Source organism: Eurosta solidaginis, chromosome 1 (assembly GCF_040869045.1).
Source record: "Eurosta solidaginis isolate ZX-2024a chromosome 1, ASM4086904v1, whole genome shotgun sequence".
NCBI lineage: Eukaryota > Metazoa > Arthropoda > Insecta > Diptera > Tephritidae > Eurosta > Eurosta solidaginis.
In genome coordinates this window covers 336,377,975-336,400,359 of record NC_090319.1, presented here as the reverse complement: position 1 = coordinate 336,400,359, position 22,385 = coordinate 336,377,975, and the positions used below count along the sequence as shown (strand labels likewise).

General features: G+C 36.2%; 2 protein-coding genes across 2 annotated transcripts in view; one reads left to right on the top strand and one right to left on the bottom strand.

The window, feature by feature from the left end:
* LOC137237898 (uncharacterized) overlaps positions 1-20,550 on the top strand; it is a 94,889-nt gene extending 74,339 nt beyond the window's left edge. Inside the window, exon 8 of the mRNA XM_067762249.1 lies at positions 20,354-20,550. Within this exon, the coding sequence (XP_067618350.1) occupies positions 20,354-20,361 (8 nt within the window). The 3' untranslated portion in view covers positions 20,362-20,550. The remainder of the gene's footprint in view (positions 1-20,353) is intronic.
* On the bottom strand, positions 1,946-18,283 carry LOC137237895 (fatty acyl-CoA reductase wat-like). The gene is made up of 7 exons (XM_067762247.1): positions 18,045-18,283; positions 12,235-12,347; positions 11,638-12,148; positions 11,364-11,565; positions 6,807-7,049; positions 4,650-4,907; positions 1,946-4,535 (listed from the first exon to the last, which is right to left on the bottom strand). Exons 1-7 carry the CDS (start codon positions 18,172-18,174, stop codon positions 4,439-4,441), a joined length of 1,554 nt encoding a protein of 517 aa, XP_067618348.1. The 5' UTR covers positions 18,175-18,283; the 3' UTR covers positions 1,946-4,438.
* Positions 20,551-22,385: the final 1,835 nt, after the last annotated feature.

The following is a 22,385-nucleotide window of genomic DNA, read 5'->3' as shown; positions in this document are numbered from 1 at the left end:
GGAAGGCCCAGGGTAATGAGTAGTAAGATGAAACACAGGTACGACAAGAAAAATAATTCGGAAGGTTTCCGGGAGGGAGATTTGGTACTGCTATACAACCCTCACCGGCGGAAAGGTGTTCCATCTGAATTTTGGTGCAGTTGGGAAGGCCCGTACAGAGTTGTGAAGAGGATCAGTGATGTCATCTACCGCATACAAACAATTGGGAAACAACGAAATAGAAGAGTGGTATATTTGGAGATGCTAGCGGCGTTTAGATCAGGAAATTTGTCTGATCGGGACGATCAAGCTTCGGTGGAGGGCAGTGTAACGAATATTAGCAGCACTGAGGGATACTATCATACAACAACAACAACTATCATCTCTAAGCCGATGCTAAGCAGTGACTTCTATGCACATCAATAATTCAATCATTATGTCTACACATATGTACGTACACGCAGCGGACAAGCAACGCACAAGCACATGCAGATATCTTATCTGAGATGCTCCCAAAATTATGCAATTATAATTGTGAAAGTGTGGCTCACAAATACACGCGCATATGAGAGCTATACACGTGCATCTGTAGTTATAATTATATAGCAGTAACAAAGTAAATTCTGGAAGAGCCTAGAAGTATGCAAACGGGAAATCACAGAGTATAAAAGGCCGCAACAGTAGAGTCGCGACAATCAGTTTGATTTAAGACGCTATCTGGCGAGCAATAGGAGTGTTAATTGTGACGTACTTTAATAAAGGCCATTTTGCATTATTGAAAAGTGGAGTTATTTATTCAACAGTTTAGCGATACGAACGTTAGCAGAAGATTTCAAATAAGCAGAATTGCACTAAATTCGTTACAATATTTTTACGGCAGCCACCATTTTCTGCTCAATGAACCTACCTCTTAACGCTTCGTTTACTTAGATGAATGTTGGGTCGCTGTACCGTGTATCGCCAATCCCTAGCTTTCGTATTACAAGCCTCCTAGATACTCTTTCGCGATTTCAACACCTTCTTGCAGGTCGTCAATTATCCCATTGACGTCCATATTCCTTAGTTGTAGACAATGGGATACTCTGAATATCCAGCTATTCAGTTACGTTGACTAAAACTTCACCATTTCCAAAAGCAAATGAACTCTCCCACAATAGGAAATCAGCCTATTTTTGGGGCAGTTCTGAACCATTTGGGATAATTTCGGGGTTATTCCAGAAAAAATTTCGCTATAGTTTCCGGATTTCGTAACCTATTTGGGATCATTTGAAGACTGTTGCCAGGATCAGTTCGGTATAACTTTTAACATGTTTCGAAAATCTCTGTAATATCTCTAGTTCTAAGAGCGTTCTTGAATCTTAAACAAGTCAATGACTTTCCTTTAATAGCACTCTATTCATAAATTTGGGACGTTTTTTTGACGTTAGAACAACAACTGTTGTTGGGACCCTTATTCTGTAGATCGTATCAATAACACTATGCACTTATTCAATCAATGTGAAGTCCTCACGGACCGGACAGTTCAAACTAACCTAGCACAAAACAGTGCTTAAGTACATCTAGGTGTACAATGTGTGAAATTGATTTTGTAAATTTACATATTACATTCTAATCCTACAACGCCAATGAGTGCATTGTCTCCTGTGCATTCGAAACACAAAAGAACACGAAATGCATAAGAATGAATAAAGTAAGCATATATGACCTTTTATTATTGTTTTCATATGTGTCAACTTCCGTTATTTTACTCTCAGACAAATTGGCGTATGTTCATAAAGAGCAACTACGTTATTAACCATAAACTGAAATGCCAGCACAAGGACCTGCTTTTTCTTTCGCTTGATGTCGTGGAAAGAAAAATTACTGCCTTCCGATTTAGCTTTCTCTTAACAAAACCCAAATAAAGCAAACAAATACATTGATGGATAAATAGTTCTTATAAAATTTGTCATAAAACAAACTGTAGTTCTTTTAACAAATGCACATTTATTATAAGTTAAGCAATAATATAAAGTTTAACAATATCACCTACACATCTATACAAATTAATAAGGGCGCAAGCACATAAAATATTTACAACACAACATTTATTACACATATTAAATTACAATTGCAAAAAATCTAATTAAAATTAAAGTTATGTACATATTTGTACGTTTGTATGTATGTAAGTATCTATTTTAGCCTATATGTAAATGTATAATGAATAAACACCCATTAACAACTTAAAGCGAAGATATTGTAAAAATTAAGTATGTACATTAGGGCGGGTCGATTTAAAAATCGCTCATTGCTCTGCGAAAATCGTATTCTAGGGATCAAAATAAGAAACTTTGACGAAGGAACCATACCTCTAATACGAATTCTGATGCCCCCCCCCCCCTCCTCTGGGTCGAACTTTTGGGTAGGGGCAATCTCAATTCTACCTTCATTTTTTAAAACGGTTGAATTAAAAACCCACACAACTATGTTTACGACAAGCAAATGCATCACAGTGATGCCTTGGTTTTAAAGGGGGTTGTAAAAACGCTAATTTCTAATAATTTTTTTTAATTTCTTTTCTATTACTAAGTTAAATTCATTTTTTCATTTACATATGTTCTGACTAAATAAATTTCTAAAGAGAAAAATAAACTCCAAAAAGAAAAAAACATAGGCATTTCAAAGTGGGATTTTTTAAAATTTGCGGGACATCAGAATTCGTTTTAGAGGTATGGTTCCTTCGGTAAAGTTTCTTATTTTGATCCCTAGAATATGATTTTCACAGAGCAATGGGCGATTTTTTTGCCTCCCCACAAATCGACCCGGCCTAATGTACATATACCTACCATAATTACCATGACTATCACATACTCTTTAACAAAGTGGACCATTGTTTAATCGGAAGCTTAAATCTTAAAAGCATCTGGACCAATTGGTTAGTTTAAATTTCCTACTTCCTTTATAAATGCCGCTCAAAAATTCGGTGACGTGTTTTAGTGGCAATGGAACTAATGTCAATTGGCGTTAATTCGCTTTTGAAATAGAATGTCATTAACATATTGACTTCAATTCCGAAAGAGAATTAATGTCGGAATCATGTTGGAATCAAAGTCATTGACTTTAGGTTATTTTGAAAAAGCACATTATTGCCGGAACTTCTTATGGACAGCGTCACAGAACTTTGCAATAAAAACCGCACAACTTTTAATACCAAATGTCAGTCGCCTCTTACGATACGATTTAAAAAGTTTTAATAGCATTAATTAATAAAATAAAAATAGAGCCAAAGACAAAAATTTGGGAGAAAAACCCGCCCGATTTTTATTTTCCAATTTTATCTTCATATTAAATACGATATTAAGATATTTTTTCGAAAGTTGAAAAAAAGTGTCGTAGGCGAAAATTGTACATTAATTCGAAATGATATCTTATTATCGTATCATAATATCAATAAAAAATTTGAAATAAAAAATGGCGCGATTTAAATTTTAAAAATTTTCGCCTGCGGTGCTTTTTAAAAAATTTGGAGAGCGTATCATAAAAAAATGAAAATCTGCCCGACTTAGCGCCAGATACGTCAGCCACAGTACTGACAGCGCAATTCACAGTCTTATTACTACCAGCTCTCTTTTGTTGGAGGCGTTAAGTAGTTTCAAAGTGTGCTATAGGCAATTGACATAAGTTCTCTTTCGGGTTTAGAGTTAATGTCATTGATATTAATTCTCTTTCCAAAGAGAACTAGTGTCTATTGGCGTTATTTCAATTGACTCTATTATACGTCACCAAAAATGTATATTCCTTGCAGAAGCAAATTGGAAAAGCTCGTCCTAAATCTCCTCTGCGATATATCGCGACTTGTATTTACTTTTATTTATTTAAGTTATATTTCGCTATACCAAACTGTTTCTGAGATATAAAATGTGACTAGACATAAAACGTAAGGTATTATCGCGAAAGAGTGATGGACTGGCAGATTGGGTGTGACAGGCAGAGGGAGAGGTAAAAGAGAGGAAGGTGGTGAGGTATTACAATTTTTGTTGAGTTCCAATGAACACTGATACAGATTTAACCATGACGGAACGATACAAGGTGGCAGCATGGTGGCATACCTACAAACATAAATAAAAATTACATGTATTTTGTTTTTGTAAATTCGATGGACAAATGTTAAAATCGTACTGCGCCGGAAGTTGATGTATCAAATCAAATAAAAAAAGGTCCCATGCTGCCACCTTGTATCGTTCCGCCATGGATTTAACATGCAAATGCAACAGTAAATGCAGGATAACATTTGCCGGGTGGTTTGACACCTACTTAAACATAACTTAGGCAATCCATATTTCTGTTTTAGTGAAAACTGATCCGATCTTTCTATATACAATATTTTTTTGTACAATTATAGTACTTAGGAATTTATAAATGTATTTATACTGCATGTATATATATATATGACTTATTAAATGTACACCTTATTGTTTTAAAGCACATGAAAAACTCGTAGAAACGTCCAAGATAATAAGGCACTAATACCACCATAAACAATAAGCTGAACGGTGCGATGCAAAATGAGGAGTCTGGAAAAGAAATTTGTTTTAGTGACATAAAATCTTACACTTTAATAGCTAAATTTTTATGTCGTTTTATATTGAAATATATTACGTATAATTTATATACGCATACATACAAACCTTTGCCACAGCTGTCTTGCCTTAGGTATAGTGTCAGGTTCCTCATTGCCCATAAAACGACGTACACCCAGCAAAGAATTATAAAAGTACTCATACCAATTTATCGCAAGCATATCAAAATTAAATAAACTTTGATCGATACTTGAAAGTGAATGAAATAATTTTAATGTATTATTCATTGTAAAGGTAAATTTATTCTCTACAAAATAATCGAGCACTGCGGTTTGTTTATGAATTTTATCATACATTTTAATCATTCTGAAAAAAAGGAAACAAAGTAATATTAAACGTGTGGATTAAATGATGTAATTTCACTGCAAACTTATCCTAACATTGAAGTTTCTTACATATTAGTGTAGCCTTCGAAATCAGTTATCTAAAAATTTTTTTCAAATTCTAATAAAAATGTATTTGTAAATGTTGCGATGATTGACCTGTTACAAAGACATTCAGCCAAGGCCATGACTTTGTTACTGTGTAATTTTTCCCAATGGCCTTCTTTGCTTAGATTGATTCTTTGGGCAGTCACACTTTGAATGTTTGCTTGTATCAACGCTATGCTTTTGTTGTTGGCGGCTCATTGTAAGAACTTATTTTGCTTTGTTTTATTTATAGAAGTACAAATAATTAACCAATAATGACAATTTGTATAAATTACTCTAAAATTGGCACTAAATCGGGAGCTTTATAGGACCTGTGCTACTTGCTGCTTCTAGGCCTGCTAGCTGTGCCACTCCTAATAGCTGGAGCCTCAGCCTTCGAACGCAGGGCACTAGATTAATTTCTCCTCTAACTCGCACTTCCTACATCTGCTATCACTGATAAGGCCTAATTTAAAAGTATGTGCGCCCTGTTTAGTTAGCTCATGCACTTTGTTATTTCCATCTATTCCCATATGCCCGTGGATCCAATATAAATGTTTATTTCGCCCTATCCCGATTGTTTACAGCGATTGCTACACCCTAACACACTTAAAGCTATTTTCCTCCAGTGTTTCTACTGCTTTAGTCACGGCTACTACTTCCGCAGTATACCAATCTTCCACTTATATCGTCGCTCTAAAAAAACCAACAAAGCGCAGGTAGTGAACAAGGTAGTCTGTCCGACCAATATTTGATGACGCTATACTACTATGGCTGTATGGTCTATGCTAAGCTGTCCCAAACATTTAGACTCGTTGCAGTTGTTAACGTTTTGTTCTTTGCCACCAGGTCTACAGGTGGAATGTGCAGAATGGCATACAGTGCAGTCGTCAGGGGTTTTTCAGGACTATCGTTATGCTAAACATTGATGAGGTTATCCATAGACATATCCTCTCTTACTGTTTTAGGTACGTTTTTTTTTTTAGCAGCCGTCCTCTAAACAAGGACTCACTGTGTAGAATGCGCTTAACAATCGCTATAAATATCCAATGAGATACAAAGGGTACGTAAAGATTGCTGACTTATCTTTTACATACATAAAGTGCTGTCATGGCCTTTTTCACTCTCTCGTCCACGTTGAAATTACACGGCAACTTACTGTCAGAATCATATCTATATATTTCGTACACGTTTTCCCCATGCATGGTCACACCTTTTAGATTAGGCCTAAAGCTATTCGGGACCTTATACTTCCTAGTAAACAAAATCATATCCGCCTTCTCCGAGTTAGCGCTCAGCCCGACATTAGATGCCCAGTTATGTATATCCTGAAGTGCCTGATCCCGTAAGTTTAACGGGGCCCACATCTAACCGCCTGAGCAATAGTAGATGACCAGAGTCCATAGCAGAGGCGAAAATACCCCGCCTCATACAGCTCCACTGTTTATAGACATGTTGGAAACCTCTGTAATTTCTTAGCTTTCTCTATGTTTATATGCAACCTATGCAGTGCCGAGTCCATCGACTGGTCCTGAAGTGATTCAAAACACAATTCCGAAACGAAATAATTGTAAAATAATTTGAAAATATTCTAAAATGGCCTCAAAATGATAGAAATCAATCCTAAAACGATTGATATATTTTTGATGATTTTTATGTGTTCCATCAAGTTATTCAAAATTCCGAAATTTTCCAAAACTTTTATCTTCCAAATTCTTTAAAAAAATCGTAAAAACCTTTTTCGAAGGGTATAAAAATATTTCAGTAAGAAGACTGGGCATATATTTGCAAGTACCTTCTTTTCTTTCCCATCAATAACAGCAAGAAATCAAAAATGTATCCTGGTATTATATGATATAATAATATTAAAATGTTATATAATCGCTTTGATTTCACTACAATGGCGAAAGGATACCAAATCATATTTGTTAGCGGCATTTTAGGCGCAAATTCCTCTAGAGTTCGACGATATGTGTCCCATTTCAGCATGTTACGTTCGTCAGGAACAAAGTTATAAATTGTTGGGGGTTCAGTGGGGCTGAAATGAAATTATTTATTCCAATTAAAATATAAAATATATGAGGATATCAGCGGAGGTGGCCCACAATATATGTTTGTTAAGGTGCTGCTGTATAATACTAACTTACATTATAACTTTCAAAGGACTACACTAAGCCACCTCCTGGTATCCATTGATTATGCTAAAACCATAATTTTTTCATGGAGGAGCAAAATAATAAAAACGGAATACACTCCTTTTCATTAGCCTTGGGATACACCACTCTTGCGCTGATAGCTTCGGTTTATCGGCGTGTATTTTGTCGGGTAGTTCTAAAAATGGTTTGTTTTACGACATATCCAGTTTACTAGGAAAAGTTACTACAGCGAACTAGTAAAAAACTAATGCAGAACTGCCTCGTTGAGAGACGGTATTAGCTCTAACTCTGCCCCATCGAAGTGCTTTCGGCCGACACTTTTCACATTGTGATGTCCATTGAAATGGGAATTTTCCCCCTATTCTGACCTTTTTAACGCGTCCTCAAAGGCCTAGTCGTAAATAGTTATGAAATAGTCGCTTCATTTGCGTAAATAATTTATATTCTTATTGCTCAGACTAAAGCGCTAGGGGTAGAAGAATGGCTACCAACTGTCCCGCTTTGCATCCGATTAGCACCGGTTTGCAGATAGTCATTAAACCTGTAGTGCGAAACTGATGCTGTGCATGACTGTACCCCATTTTCGCTGCAGGGCGTTACAAATTGGATAATGTTATCCACCGGTTTTTCACGAAGCAGGGGTACCCTCTCTCTTCTCTGCCTGCTGGGTTGAAATTTTCATACATTTCACCTAACTTGACGCAATTCGGGGACTTTAATTCGCTTCAAACCGTGTCTACGTGTGCATAAATTTTTGCAACTCCTCACCAAATATCCTTACAGGGTTGTCTGTGACCATGTCTCTTGTGAAGAAGAGTAATTCTTTGTTGGATTTCTAGAAAATATCCGTACTACTTAGAATGTTGGGATAATGTTATGACACCGCAACAACTATCGGCCTCGGTAGTACGGAAAATAAATCGCGTGGTAGATAGTCTGTTAGGTTCTCGATTCAGATAACAGATTTGTCATTTCATAACTTAAGATCGTTGCTGTTGTTGTTGTTGTTGTAGCAGTGCTTCGCCCCATCCAATAGGTGAGACCGATCACAAATTTTCATCAATATCCTCTAACGGGAGTCCAAGGAAACTTGCTGTTTCAACGGGGGTGGCCCATAATGAGAGGGGTGTTACAGACGTTGGTTTCACAATACAGTTGAAGAGATGGTTGGTGTCATGTGGGGACACGTTACAAGCAGGACATATGTTTTGTATTTCGGGTAGACAGGGTCGATTTATTAACCGATATCGTGCCATCGATTTTTCGATAGGATTTGGGCTTAGGAAAAAAAGTTCCACTACGCATACCCAAAAAAATAATTTTCGAGCCTGCGAAAAAAAAAAATGGCGAAAGGGTCAATTTGTCGGCCAAAACACTCCCCAAAACCGAAAAAAATTGTTTTTTTCAAAAAACTGTTATCGTCAATATTTTTACAACAGTTTTTTGAAAAAAAAAATATTTTTTGGGTTTTGGGGAGTGTTTTTGTCGAAAAATTAACCCTTTCGCCAAGCTCGAAAATTATTTTTTTGGGTATGCGTAGTGGAACTTTTTTTCCTAAGCCCAAATCCTATCGAAAAATCGGCGGTGTGATATCGGTTAACTTTCGTCCATACAAATCGACCCAGGTTAATGTCGGGGTTGATTCTGGATAGGTAAGAGTTTAACCTGTTACAGTATCCAGATCGAAGTTGAGCTAGAGTGACTCGCGTTTCCCTAGGGAGTGTGCGTTCCTCTTCTTTAAGTTTAGGGTATTGTTCTTTTAGTACAGGATTCACCGGGCTCAAGGTCAGAACAATAATTTTTTGTAAATATTATTGTTTTTTTTTTAATTTTTCTATAATTGACAAATTTTATTTTGTTTTTGGAATAGTAAGTAGAAAATTTTTCAGACAACCTGCCATAGCTGCGCAGATAGATCCATTTCGAAGGGTGCTAAGCCTTCATCATCAGTACGCTTCAATTATAGAGAAATTAAAAAAACAATAATCATTACAAAAAATTATTATTCTGGCCTTGAGCTCGTTTCGAACCTTGAATAATTTATCAATAGGCCGATAAAACAAAAACAATTTTTTTGATGAGTTTTATCGATGTTGATAGTTCTTTGTCGGATATTGATCAAGTATGATACGGGAGGCCCAGATTGTGGTTCGAATCCTTATTTTTACTTCAAAAATTCGCGAAATCCAGCTTGCTGGAGTAAAGTTGGTCGTTGATCACGATACAATGGACTTGCTTGATGGATTTTCTTATGATGAAACCATGTTCTGCATAGGAACGTACTTATTCCCAAAGGGAGATACTGTTTTGACCACAGGACCAAAGGTCCCAGCACTCGATCGTCTTTTACAACTGTACACAATTACAACGATTTACAACTGTACTTGATAGAGGTTAGTGTACCCCAGCGGGTTAGGGGATCATAATATACCCGCGGTAGGTATGCCTGTCGTAAGAGGCGACTAAAATACCAGATTCAAGGGGCTGTGTAGCGTAACCTTTCAGGTTGCCAGCGCAATATATAGCTTCTCCAAACCCAATTGTCAACCTCACCTATCCGCGGCGAATCCTGTTTCACTAACAGACGAGGCTCTGGCGACCCCAAGCTCCTCATGGAACTTAGGGGTAGGGAGGGAGGGAATGGCTTGAAGGTTTAATGTGGCTACATAAATCGTTCCCGAGATGGTCGGGCTAGCACCTTAATGGTGCTATGGTACCGGAGCGTACCGGATTTGTATCCGGCAAAGGACCATCACATCGATAACACTCCCCAAAGCCTTCGGTGAGCAACCTTATCGCTACAACAACAACAACAACAACATAGAGGTTAGTGTAGCGGACGTTACCTTGTACCGTCTTACGCCATTCTTGTAAGGCAGTGGCTTCAAACTTTGCACCGTCGAAGGCATGAACAAGTCTTGTAGGGGCGCCTTCAGAATAAAGGATGCGCTTGATGATCTTGTTTTTGTTGTAACCGCGAAATCATTCCCCGAAACTTTAGGGGAGTGGTGCGGATGTAGGAAGGCCTTCAGCGGATTTGAGCCCGGCACGCTCTTTTCTAGCACTTTACAGTACTAGCCAGAATGCCTAGGAAACGATTTTTTTACCCCTCGATTCTATAGCGTCTGTAGATTTAAGTGCTTTTTTCGACACGGAATGGACATTAACAAGATTTTAAGTTGAAACATCGTACCAAATATCCAACGACATCAAAACACAAAGATTTTATACTGAAAATATTATACGAACTCCACAAGATTAAGGACATTAACAAGATTTTAAGTTGTAACATCGTACCAAATATCCAACGACATCAAAACACAAAGATTTTATACTGAAAATATTATACGAACTCCACAAGATTAATGATTCTTAAGCCGCTTCAACATTTCCAATAAAGCAGCAGTGTAGGGGTTTAAGAGGTTGTGTAACGCACCCCTCTCAAAGGACTGCCAGCGCAATTTATAGCTTCTCCAACCTCATCTAACCGGATCGAGTCCTATTTCTTTATCAGGTGAGGCTCTGGCGATCCCAAATTCGTCATGGGGGAGGGATAGCCTAGAAGGTTCAATATGGTCATATTAAATCATTCCCGAGGTGGGCGGGATCGTACCTTAATGGTGCTTGTTACCGAAACTATATCCGCTAAAGAACCATCAACATCGATAACACTCCTCAAAACCTTCGCAAGTGTCTTTATCGCCACAGCAAAAACAACAACAACAGGGTGTCGTATACACCAAGTCATGTTTTTATGCACTTCATTGGAATGACGTCATTACCCTTCACCGTATCGAAATATCTGTCCCCAGTGCGAAGACATAAGCCAGTTTGTATCTCCACCTGGAGGAACAGGCGCTGCCAACTTCACTAAGACCTTAGACTTCTCTCCTTCAGGTGTCACCGACCGGTTAATAACCACATATAGCGCAAACCGTTGCTGCTTACTCTGCTTACCCATCCTCCATAACACTGTTCTACGGAGGGTTTCTTGCAAATCGGTTGGAAGCTATACACACATTCGAGTACGTAGATAGTTAATGACGGCAACTTGGAGAAGCTTGCTAAAGCATTAATTACAATAGTAAAGTTATGTCTATAAAGTTTTTTTGCATAGCTCGTCCTATTGCAAGCGAAATTATCTTAAGATTTTAGAGGAGGGGCAGCAAGATATATGTATGTAATTATATACTTACCTTTGTTTTACTGTTTTAGCCGTTTGTGCAGCTGAAACCAACATCAAATTCGCGCACATATCCACTGGTACGAAATTCGCATTCGCGTCCAAATGAATATAGAGAACACGCAGTACCCCATGCGCTACTCCATATAAAATACTCATTGGACCATAAAGATTATCAACCCAACCAACCACTGGTTCCCTATATGTTGGAATAACTATAAAAAAAAATTTGAGATTTATTAATAAGTCAAAAAAAAACAATCATTTTACAATACAAAAAAACCTACCAATGCCAGGTCGAAATATGCAAATCGGCAATCCTTGGCCTTGATTAAGTACAGCCTCTTCCGCCAGAGCTTTCGTAAATGTATAAGTATTCGGCGATTTTCCACACCACTCATTAGTCATACGATTAGTTTTATCTGGACCCAATAGATCTGCCACTTTGCACATACTTTCCGCTGTCATATTTAATTCATTTGTATAATAGATTTCATCGTTATGAAAGACTGTGCAATTTGCAAAAGCAGAAGAAACATGCACGAAGGCTTGTAATTTAACCATTTTCTTTGCTAACTGTATGAGATCCATTGTGGCGCGCACATTTATGGCCAAGGCATGGTGAAGTGGCTCGTTGAAGCGCACAGTGGCTGCACCATGCATTACAATTTGTACTTCATCGATTAAAGTTTGACGATCGGTTGATGAAATGCCCAAATTGGGTAGCAGACAATCACCTAGAATGGGCGCTAGCCGCGTTCTTGCTGTCGGTTTAATGCGATTTAACTCTGTAAAGAGCTGTGAGTTAAGTAAATTTATCAGAATTTTGTAAGAGTAAGGTATTTTGTATAAACAGAAACAGAAGTTGAATATATAATACTCACAGGGTCTTTAAACATAACATCGATTCGTTCTTCGACTGTTTGTCCCTTCTTAGGGCGGATTAATATGTAAATGCGTTTTGCTTCTGTAGCCCGTAGTGTTTTTTCAATAAATACTAAAAAGAAATTGAAAGAGTCATATTTACAAATACTTTTATTATTATATTAAATCAGAAAAAAAAAACAAAGTTCATTGACCGCATAGCGGAATATTTCACATCCCATGACGGTTTATCATTAACGATCCAAATATTAAAGGTTTGGCGTTTTATCGCATGAAGCCTCCAATGCAGCTTGAAAGTTTCTGCTTATAACTCAATTTCTATTTCTTTTAATTGAAGATGGTAAAAGGAAAAAATTGCATTAAAACCCTGTTGAAATAAATAGTATGCATATAGGATGTATGTATGCCAAATATTAGGGCTCTTAAGAATAATCGAATAATTCGATTAATCGAGTAACAAACATTTCAGTTTTAAAACAGAACCGAAAAGTTCAGAAGATACAAAAAAAGAAATTTGTATACAGTCCTTGTTTTAAAATAAAACCAAAAAGCTTAAAATCGCCAAAAATTTAAATTTGCATATTAGGGCGGGTCGATTTAAAATCGCTCATTGCTCTGTGAAAATCGTATCCTAGGGATCAAAATAAGAAACTTTGCCGAAGGAACCATACCTCTAAAACGAATTCTGATGTTCCCCAATTTGGGTTCGACCTTTTGGTAGGGGCAAATTTTGAAAAATCCCACTTTGACCCATTTAGAGTGCTCCAATCGAGTCCAAATGTATGACCGACCCCCACTAACTTTGGAGCCCCGACCCACTGATGCCAGTGGCACACCCCCTGGAACCCCACTGGGGGTTCACCATACAAACATTTCAAAAAATCGCCGGTTTTGCACTTTACATGAAAAAGCAGCTAAATGGCTATGTTTTTTCTTTATTTTTATTTATTTATTTATAATGATATTTATTATTTATTTATAATAATATGTCAGAACATATGTAAATGAAAAAGTTTATTTAAGTGAGTTATAGAAAAGAAACTAAAAAAAATTATTATTTGAAGTCTTTTTTACTTTCAAGTCCGGGCAATTTCGCACGGCTCTCTAATGTCGTCGCCATAACAGCCTCTACATTTTCCGGTATAACCCGTTTAGAAACGCTAGCTAGCAATTGAACATGTCGTTCCGTTCCTTGTATGTGTGATGGAATTTTTGGATCATTAAACGGTGGATCATCTTGATTTAAATATTCTTCCAATGTATCGTACGGAATGCTTCGCGTGAATGGTGGTTCAAATACGATATTTATATCATTCAAAGTGATCATTTCCGTATAACTTGTGCCATTAAAGTTTATATCTGGTTTTTTATAAACTCTTAAGTTCCATTGGCTCGTCAACATCGGTTCGATAGCGTAGAATTTTCTTGATAGCACAGTCGCGCTTTTCTTTGCTATCATCAAACAACATTATTATTTCCATACCAAGTTTTTCCAATTTTTTTTTTTTTCTGTTTTAGCACGTTCGCTTAAGTAAAAATAATATCTCAAGATATCCAGATGGGTTGGTAAATTAAGATCAGTTAAATCAGTAGACACACCAAAAACAGTAACATCATGCTTGGGTATATGACTCATTGTGTTTTCGATAGTTCTTGATGTAGTTGCTTCATCTTGTGGTGTAGAGGATGGTGGATTCATTGTAAACTTTTTGATTTGGAATGGTCACTTCACTTATTATTTTTTTGAAATATTTTTCTATCTGAAATTAGCACTTCACACTTTGAGTTCTTCACAACGACTTAATGCATTCACAAAAGTGTTGCGTTATATATGGTTTACGAGACGAGGTAATAAGAATGAAATGGTAATTTCAATTCTACCTGCTGTGTCTTGTGGTGGCTTAAAAAAAACAACACAAGCAATTTTACGATCTGCAATTGTGTCACAGTGATACCTTCATTTTTTAAAACGGTTGAATAAAGAACCCACACAACTATGTTTACGACATGCAAATGCATCACAGTGATGCCTTGGTTTTAAAAGGGTTGTAAAAAGGCTAATTTCTAATAATTTTTTTTAATTTCTTTTCTATTACTAAGTTAAATTCATTTTTTCATTTACATATTTTCTAACTAAATAAATTTCAAAAGAGAAAAATAAACTCCAAAAAGAACAAGTAAGGAAGGCTAAGTTCGGGTGTAACCGAACATTACATACTCAGTTGAGAGCTGTGGAGACAAAGTAAGGGAAAATCACCATGTTGTAAAAAGAACCTAGGGTAACCCTGGAATGTGCTTGTATGACATGTGTATCAAATGGAAGGTATTAAAAAGTATTTTAAGAGGAAGTGGGCCATAGTTCTATAGATGGACGCCATTTAGGGATATCGCCATAAAGGTGGACCAGGCCTGACTCTAGAATTTGTTTGTACGATATGGGTATCAAATGAAAGTTGTTAATGAGTATTTTAAAAGGGCGTGGGCCTTAGTTTTATAGGTGGATGCCTTTTCGAGATATCGCCATAAACGTGGACCAGGGGTGACTCTAGAATTTGTTTGTACTATATGGGTATCAAATGAAAGTTGTTAATGAGTATTTTAAAAGGGCGTGGGCCTAAGTTCTATAGATGGACGCCGTTTCGAGATATCGCCATAAAGGTGGACCAGGGGCGACTCTAGAATTTGTTTGTACTATATGGGTATCAAATGAAAGTTGTTAATGAGTATTTTAAAAGGGCGTGGGCCTTAGTTTTATAGGTGGATGCCTTTTCGAGATATCGCCATAAACGTGGACCAGGGGTGACTCTAGAATTTGTTTGTACGATATGCGTATCAAATGAAAGGTGTTAATGAGTATTTTAAAAGGGCGTAGGCCTTAGTTCTATAGGTGGACGCCTTTTCGAAATATTGCCATAAAGGTGGACCAGGGGTGACTCTAGAATTTGTTTGTACGATATGGATATCAAATGAAAGGTTTTAATGAGTATTTTAAAAGGGTGTGGGTCTTAGTTTTATAGGTGGACGCCTTTTCGAAATATCGCCATAAAGGTGGACCGGGGGTGACTCTAGAATTTGTTTGTACGATATGGGTATCAAATGAAAGGTGTTAATGAGTATTTTAAAAGGGCGTGGGCCTTAGTTCTATAGGTGGACGCCTTTTCGAAATATCGCCATAAAGGCGGGCCAGGGGTGACTCTAGAATTTTTTTGTACGATATGGGTATCAAATGAAAGGTGTTAATGAGTATTTTAAAAAGGAGTGGGCCTTAGATCTATATGTGGACGCCTTTTCGAGATATCGCCATAAACGTAGACCAGGGGTGACTCTAGAATGTGTTTGTACGATATGGGTATCAAATTAAAGGTATTAATGAGGGTTTTAAAAGGGAGTGGCCCTTAGTTGTATATGTGAAGGCTTTTCGCGATATCGACCAAAATGTGGACCAGGGTGATCCAGAACATCATCTGTCGGGTACCGCTAATTTATTTATATATGTAATACCACGAACTGTATTCCTTCCAAGATTCCAAGGGCTTTTGATTTCGCCCTGCCAAACTTTTTCATTTTCTTCTACTTAATATGGTAGGTGTCACACCCATTTTATCAAGTTTTTTTCTAAAGTTATATTTTGCGTCAATAGACCAATACAATTACCATGTTTCATCCCTTTTTTCGTATTTGATATATAATTATAGCATTTTTTTCATTTTTCGTAATTTTCGATATCGAAAAAGTGGGCGTGGTCATAGTCGGATTTCGGCCATTTTTTACACCAATACAAAGTGAGTTCAGATAAGTACGTGAACTGAGTTTAGTAAAGATATATCGATTTGTGCTCAAGTTATCGTGTTAACGGCCGAGCGGAAGGACAGGCGGTCGACTGTGTATAAAAACTGGGCGTGGCTTCAACCGATTTCGCCCTTTTTCACAGAAAATTGTTATCGTTCTAGAATCTAAGCCTCTACCAAATTTCACAAGGATTGGTACATTTTTGTTCGACTTATGGCATTAAAAGTATCCTAGACAAATTAAATGAAAAAGGGCGGAGCCACGCCCATTTTGAAATTTTCTTTTATTTTTGTATTTTGTTGCACCATATCATTACTGGAGTTGAATGTTGACATAATTTACTTATATACTGTAAAGATATTAACTTTTCTTTTAAAATTTGAATTTAAAAAAAAAATTTTTTAAAAAGTGGGCGTGGTCGTTCCCCGATTTTTCTAATTTTTATTATGCAGACATATAGTGATAAGAGTAACGTTCCTGCCAAATTTCATCATGATATCTTCAACGAATGCCAAATTACAGCTTGCAAAACTTCTAAATTACCTTCTTTTAAAAGTGGGCGGTGCCATGCCCATTGTCCAAAATTTTACTAGTTTTCTATTCTGCGGCATAAGTTCAACTCACCTACCAAGTTTCATCGCTTAATCCATATTTGGTAATGAATTATCGCACTTTTTCGATTTTTCGAAATTTTCGATATCGAAAAAGTGGGCGTGGTTATGCCCGATATCGTTCATTTTAAATAGCGATCTGAGATGAGTGCCCAGGAACATACATACCAAATTTCATCAAGATACCTCAAAATTTACTCAAGTTATCGTGTTAACGGACGGACGGACGGACGGACGGACATGGCTCAATCGAATTTTTTTTCGATACTGATGATTTTGATATATGGAAGTCTATATCTATCTCGATTCCTTTATACCTGTACAACCAACCGTTATCCAATCAAAGTTAATATACTCTGGGAGCTCTGCTCAACTGAGTATAAAAAACATAGGCATTTCAAAGTGGGATTTTTCAAAATTTGCCTCTACCGAAAAGTTCGACCCAAATTGGGGGACATCAGAATTCGTTTTAGAGGTATCGTTCCTTCGGCAAAGTTAGTTTTGATGCAATGCAGGGTTGGTATAGTCTTTCTATAAACTAGTGTATACAGATAGCATCAAAGTTGTCCAAACCCAAAAAAAAAAATGAAAAACAAAATTTTAATTGGGAAAATCTTCACAATGTTGCCTGTTGAAATATATCATTGGAAAGATCGAAATCTGTTCTTATGTGATCCGAAGAGATCGAGTAATAGCTAACAAAGTTACAGGCTCGCAAGGGTTCAAAGGTACGAAAAAACGGCTTTTAACTCGTAACCAACAATTTTGGAAAATATCGCATGCAGTCATCATTAGATTTTCGAGATATAGTAGAAAATTGGTATGACTTTCCAAGTATTTTCACTTTTGTCATTTTTTTAACATTTTGTTATTGAGTGATGCAAAGTAGAAGGTGTTACACTTATAAACTTTGAATCATCTTCTAAAATCACTCTCCTATTACAAAACTTGTTCTTCTTTGTTACTTTTCTTTTATAAATATTTCATTAATGGCAGCTATTTTTGTTCTTCTTTTTTATTTCTTTGAATGAATAACTTTCAGTATATTCCCCTTTTTTCAAATCATTCTGAACGCTTTGAATACTTTCAATAGCACGTTCAAATTCACCAATCTCTACGAAATTTCTCAATTAAATTGTTTATTAGAGTCACTCAACACAAACCTTACTGAGATTATATATTAACTTTTTGTACTAAAGCAACATTTTTTTATTATTGTGGGTTTATTGCAACGGCACAAAAACACCCATGATATTAGGAAGTACTGGTGGAGTGGCCATGTGGGACACTTTTGATGCTACGACCCAACTGTTGGCGCTTATTTATGCATTTCACTATTCGTCTTATATCCTGTTCACATTTACAACCAGTATTTTATATTTTTGAAATATTTCAGTTAAAAGGTATACCTTTTCCCAAAAATCCCGAACCGCCCGTAAGAAAAACACTTTTATTTCGATAAAATTCTTGTATATCCGAACTCCTGTTGGTATGCAGCATTTCTTTCTTCGAATTATTTTTTTGCAAACCCGTTTTCATTTTGAATATTTACATTTAAACAAGAATTCCGGCGAAATTTATAATCCGTTAATATTGCTGTTAATTTACGTTTACGACTGTTCGCTCATGCGATTAGATGTCAATAAAGTTACTGTAGTCAAGAATAATGCTTTTTATACTAATCAACAGAAATCTTTAGAATCATTATTGAAGATAAATTTCTGAAAATATATATGCATGTATATGAACGTATTTACATATAGGTCATATTGGTCAACAATTGCAAAAAATGAAGTGACTTTGCAAAGTAAATTTGTAAATAAAAACAAGTTAGTTATAATATAATAAGCAACAATAAAAAAGCCCACACTGCTACGCAACAAAATCCGGAAAAGAATAACTTTCCATACATATTTGCTTTGGGAGTAGGAATGTAACAATTTATCGTTACCTATTACGATCAGCTATTATTATTACGTACTATTATTATCATTGTTATAAAAAAATTGTAAATATAGGTAATTGTGAACACATGTAAATAATCGATAGTAAGTATGTACTAGATATTAACTGCTACATATGTACATTGGTTATAAGTGGGTAAATTTCCATTGATTATTCATCAGTTAATAACTACCCTGCACAAATATTTTAGACTAGTCTCCAGAGAGAGTCATACCGGCACGAGTAAATTAAGGCGGAATTAAAAGGGATGTTGAGCCAAATATATAACTTTAAAACTAGTCAACTTCTCCAACCCAATTAGCTAGTCATTTAAGTTGCTACTTTCGGAACGTACCGGATATATAATCCACATCATCATTACTTTCCTTCACAGAACAAGAAAGGAACTGCAGTATAAGAGGAACATAAGCTGGAAAAAAGCGTGCAAAATACAACCACAAGAATGATAATGATAGAGAAAATAAAATAATCAGAACATTGAAATAGAAACTAGAGACAAATGACGTACATAGTAACAATTAAAAAATCCACTACAGTACTCATAAGTAATAACATTAGCCGTGTTTTTTTTTACACGTAAACGTCTATACGCTTAAATTTTATATGGACTGCTAAGCGTCAAACTTTAAATACACCTCTGAAATTGCTGCGCATGAAATGTGTACTACTAAATTTCAATACGCATTATACTCAGATGTAACTGAAATATGTGTTTTTATTTCACCCTCTACACTAATTCTATGTATTCTATATGTGTCCACAATTCATCGCAACTGATTTAGCTATATGTTATACCCTATGGCCATCAGAGGGTTGTGTCTCCGCTTTTCGGTACAGCCTGTGGCTACAGCTAGTTACTTAACCACTGCCGCTAGATGGGTCTCCTATGCATTATCTAAGCGAGGATAGGCGTTTTTTTTTCACGCGCAAACGTAAACGTATACGCGTGTATAAAAAAACACGGCTATTAATATAGTTTAAAAAAAACTAAAAAACACGCCGTAGCACATAGGTTCGTGTCTGCGCTATTAAGTACAACTCCTTTTGTAGCAAGTTATTTAACCACTGCCGCGAGTCTTCAATAATTGCCGCTAGATGGGTCTAACTTTTCTTTGTGCGCCTAGCCTAGAGAGTTACAAACAAGCATACATACAAGTGAAGCTAATATAAGAGTGTTAAAAAGGGACCCCCGAACAGAGCACAATTCCCTTTTTTTAACCCAGGACCTTCGATGCTGACAAAAGTTTAAAATAATTCATATTCTAAGCTTGTGGGTAATATCAATATTAAAAGAAATAAAATTTAGAAATTGTAGCTAAAGGTCTATAGTCTAGGATTTAACATTTTCATACTTACCGCTTTTTGTTCGGTTAACTTCAAACCAGACCTGTTAAATAATGATTAAAATTTTTAATGATTATTAATTATAATGAGTTTTCCTCAGCCAATTGTTTAATGATTAAGTGACAGTAGGTATGCCCTTTTAATGATTATTAATTAATTATTTTCATTAAATTGTAATTAATTAATAATTTTTTTTTAATTGCATAACTAATACATACAATGTTGATTATTTTTAATTATTTTTTCCTTTGTCTTATGGAATGATAAACATAATTATTTGATTGTTTTAATTAATGTTGATTATTTTTAATTACATAATTATTCAATTAATTTTGATTATTTAAATTACATAATTAAAAAAATTAAATGATTATTTTTGATTAATTTTAATTATTTCTGTGTTTTCCAGCATCATAATATATTCAACAAAGTAAAGAAAATATATCAAGGATATTTATCTCTGAATGGGCAGTATAGTAACGTAAAAGAAATACATAGATACATAAGAATAACAAACAAGGGAAAAAGTACATTGTTTTATTAAATACCAACTAATTGCACGATATTGCACGATATGCGGGTGTTAGTTTTGTATTTTTAGGTACAAGGAACGCGATTACATATACACAAACAAGTAAGGCTTATATAAGCGTGTTGAAAAAGGTTAAGTGCTGTTTGCATTTGCTTTAAATAAAACGAGTTTTTTAAAATCCATCAAATATTAACGCCTTTGAGAATTTATAATGCCTGCGAAAGGGAAAAGTCTCTCAACTGGGGCAGACGACGTCAGTAGAATGTTAATATTGGCGCTTCCTTCAGTAATTGGTGGTTTTTTCAAATTTCCGCATCTATGGAACAATCGCGTAGGTAGCTGACTTTGAACAAGGATCCTCAAAGTTTCTTTAGAAGGTGAAACTTGCGCAGCACTTGGTCCATTTTCATTATTTACTATTAACTTTCATTATTTTTTGAATAATTTATGAATGTAAACAAAGTTATTTACCATCATCCTCGAAATGGAATTATGTCGATCGCGATGACGTTTGGTTAGTGTTCGTACCGTCGACTTCAAATGAAAGTTTGCCTTGTTGGTGATACAAGCATATGGTTGATACAACTCTTTCGTATATAACATCTTCCAGCAAATCACTGTTTGTCGTCTGCAACACCTTGAGCCAGTTGACTTTAACATCTGGTGTTAAAACAGAAGCAGATATTGCAATATTTGCTTCGGCAGCTAAAGAAAAGAAAATATTGAAACGTTGCCCTAACTGCGCTTCTAATTTAGTTTGTTGCCTAGTGTCATGCGCACTGGAAGCAAATATCCGTACACAACGTGTCTTCCCCCTTGCAAGAAATTAAGAGCTACTGCTATGGACTGCATTATACAGATATATAATACACGAATATCAAATTACACCAAGATTTGTTTGAAGTTGATGCGGAGCTTTCGAGCTTTCTTTTCTTTTGATCCGTTTTGGTAAATAAGTTGGAATAAGCCAATCTTTCAGCTTCCGACGCAAACTCCAGCAAAGTCTCATTCGACTTTTGGTAACGGTTTTGCAACTCAATTTGGTATATCTTTTTTCTATGCTCGCTTCCATAACGTCTCTCGACAGTGGCCATCAATGCTTCCGTTCGTACTCTGGAATAGTTTGTAAGATTTCAGCTACAGGACCTTTCAATGCCACGAACAGTGCAGCAACTTTATCTTCAGCATTCCAGTTGTTCACTGTTGACGTCTTCTCAAATTGAAGCTTGAATACCTCGAAAGGAACAGAACCGTCAAAAGATGGAGTTTTTACCTTCGGATTGCTCCCTGGAACAGCTGGGCAATTTAGTTGCAACTGTTGCATTAGACCTTTCAACGCTTCTATCTGGGCATCAATTTTGTCCTCGAGTTGTAAAATTTTTGCATCTTGCTCTTCCAGTTTCGCAAAGAGCTGCGATGATACCTGTTCCGAAATTTTTGTCGACATTCCAGATATACGTCCCCCTTGCGCTTCCAGTTGAGATGACATATATGTCTTCTGTTCTTCCAATTGAGATGACATTTGCGACGCCATTTCTGAAATGCGTGCCTCCTGTGATTCCAGCTGAGATTCCATTGTCGATGTTTGTGCAGATATTGTGCTCATCACTGTCTGCGGTGTTTTGTTTTTTTCTTCCATTTTTGTTGTTGTTCTGTTGCTATCATAATGAAAGACATACTCCTCAGCATTGATTCTTTCAAATACCATAGCTACACTTAGTCGTCTTTGTAACTGGGATTTATCGCTAAAAGGAGCCAATCCACGGACTTCCAACTCCTCCTTCAGTTGCTGGACCGTCAATTCACTCAACTTCGCCATGTCCAAGTTGTATTCCCAATCATCAGAATTTATTCAACAATTCCTCTTTTGACACCAATCGTAACGAATTTAGTGCAATTCCCCTTATTT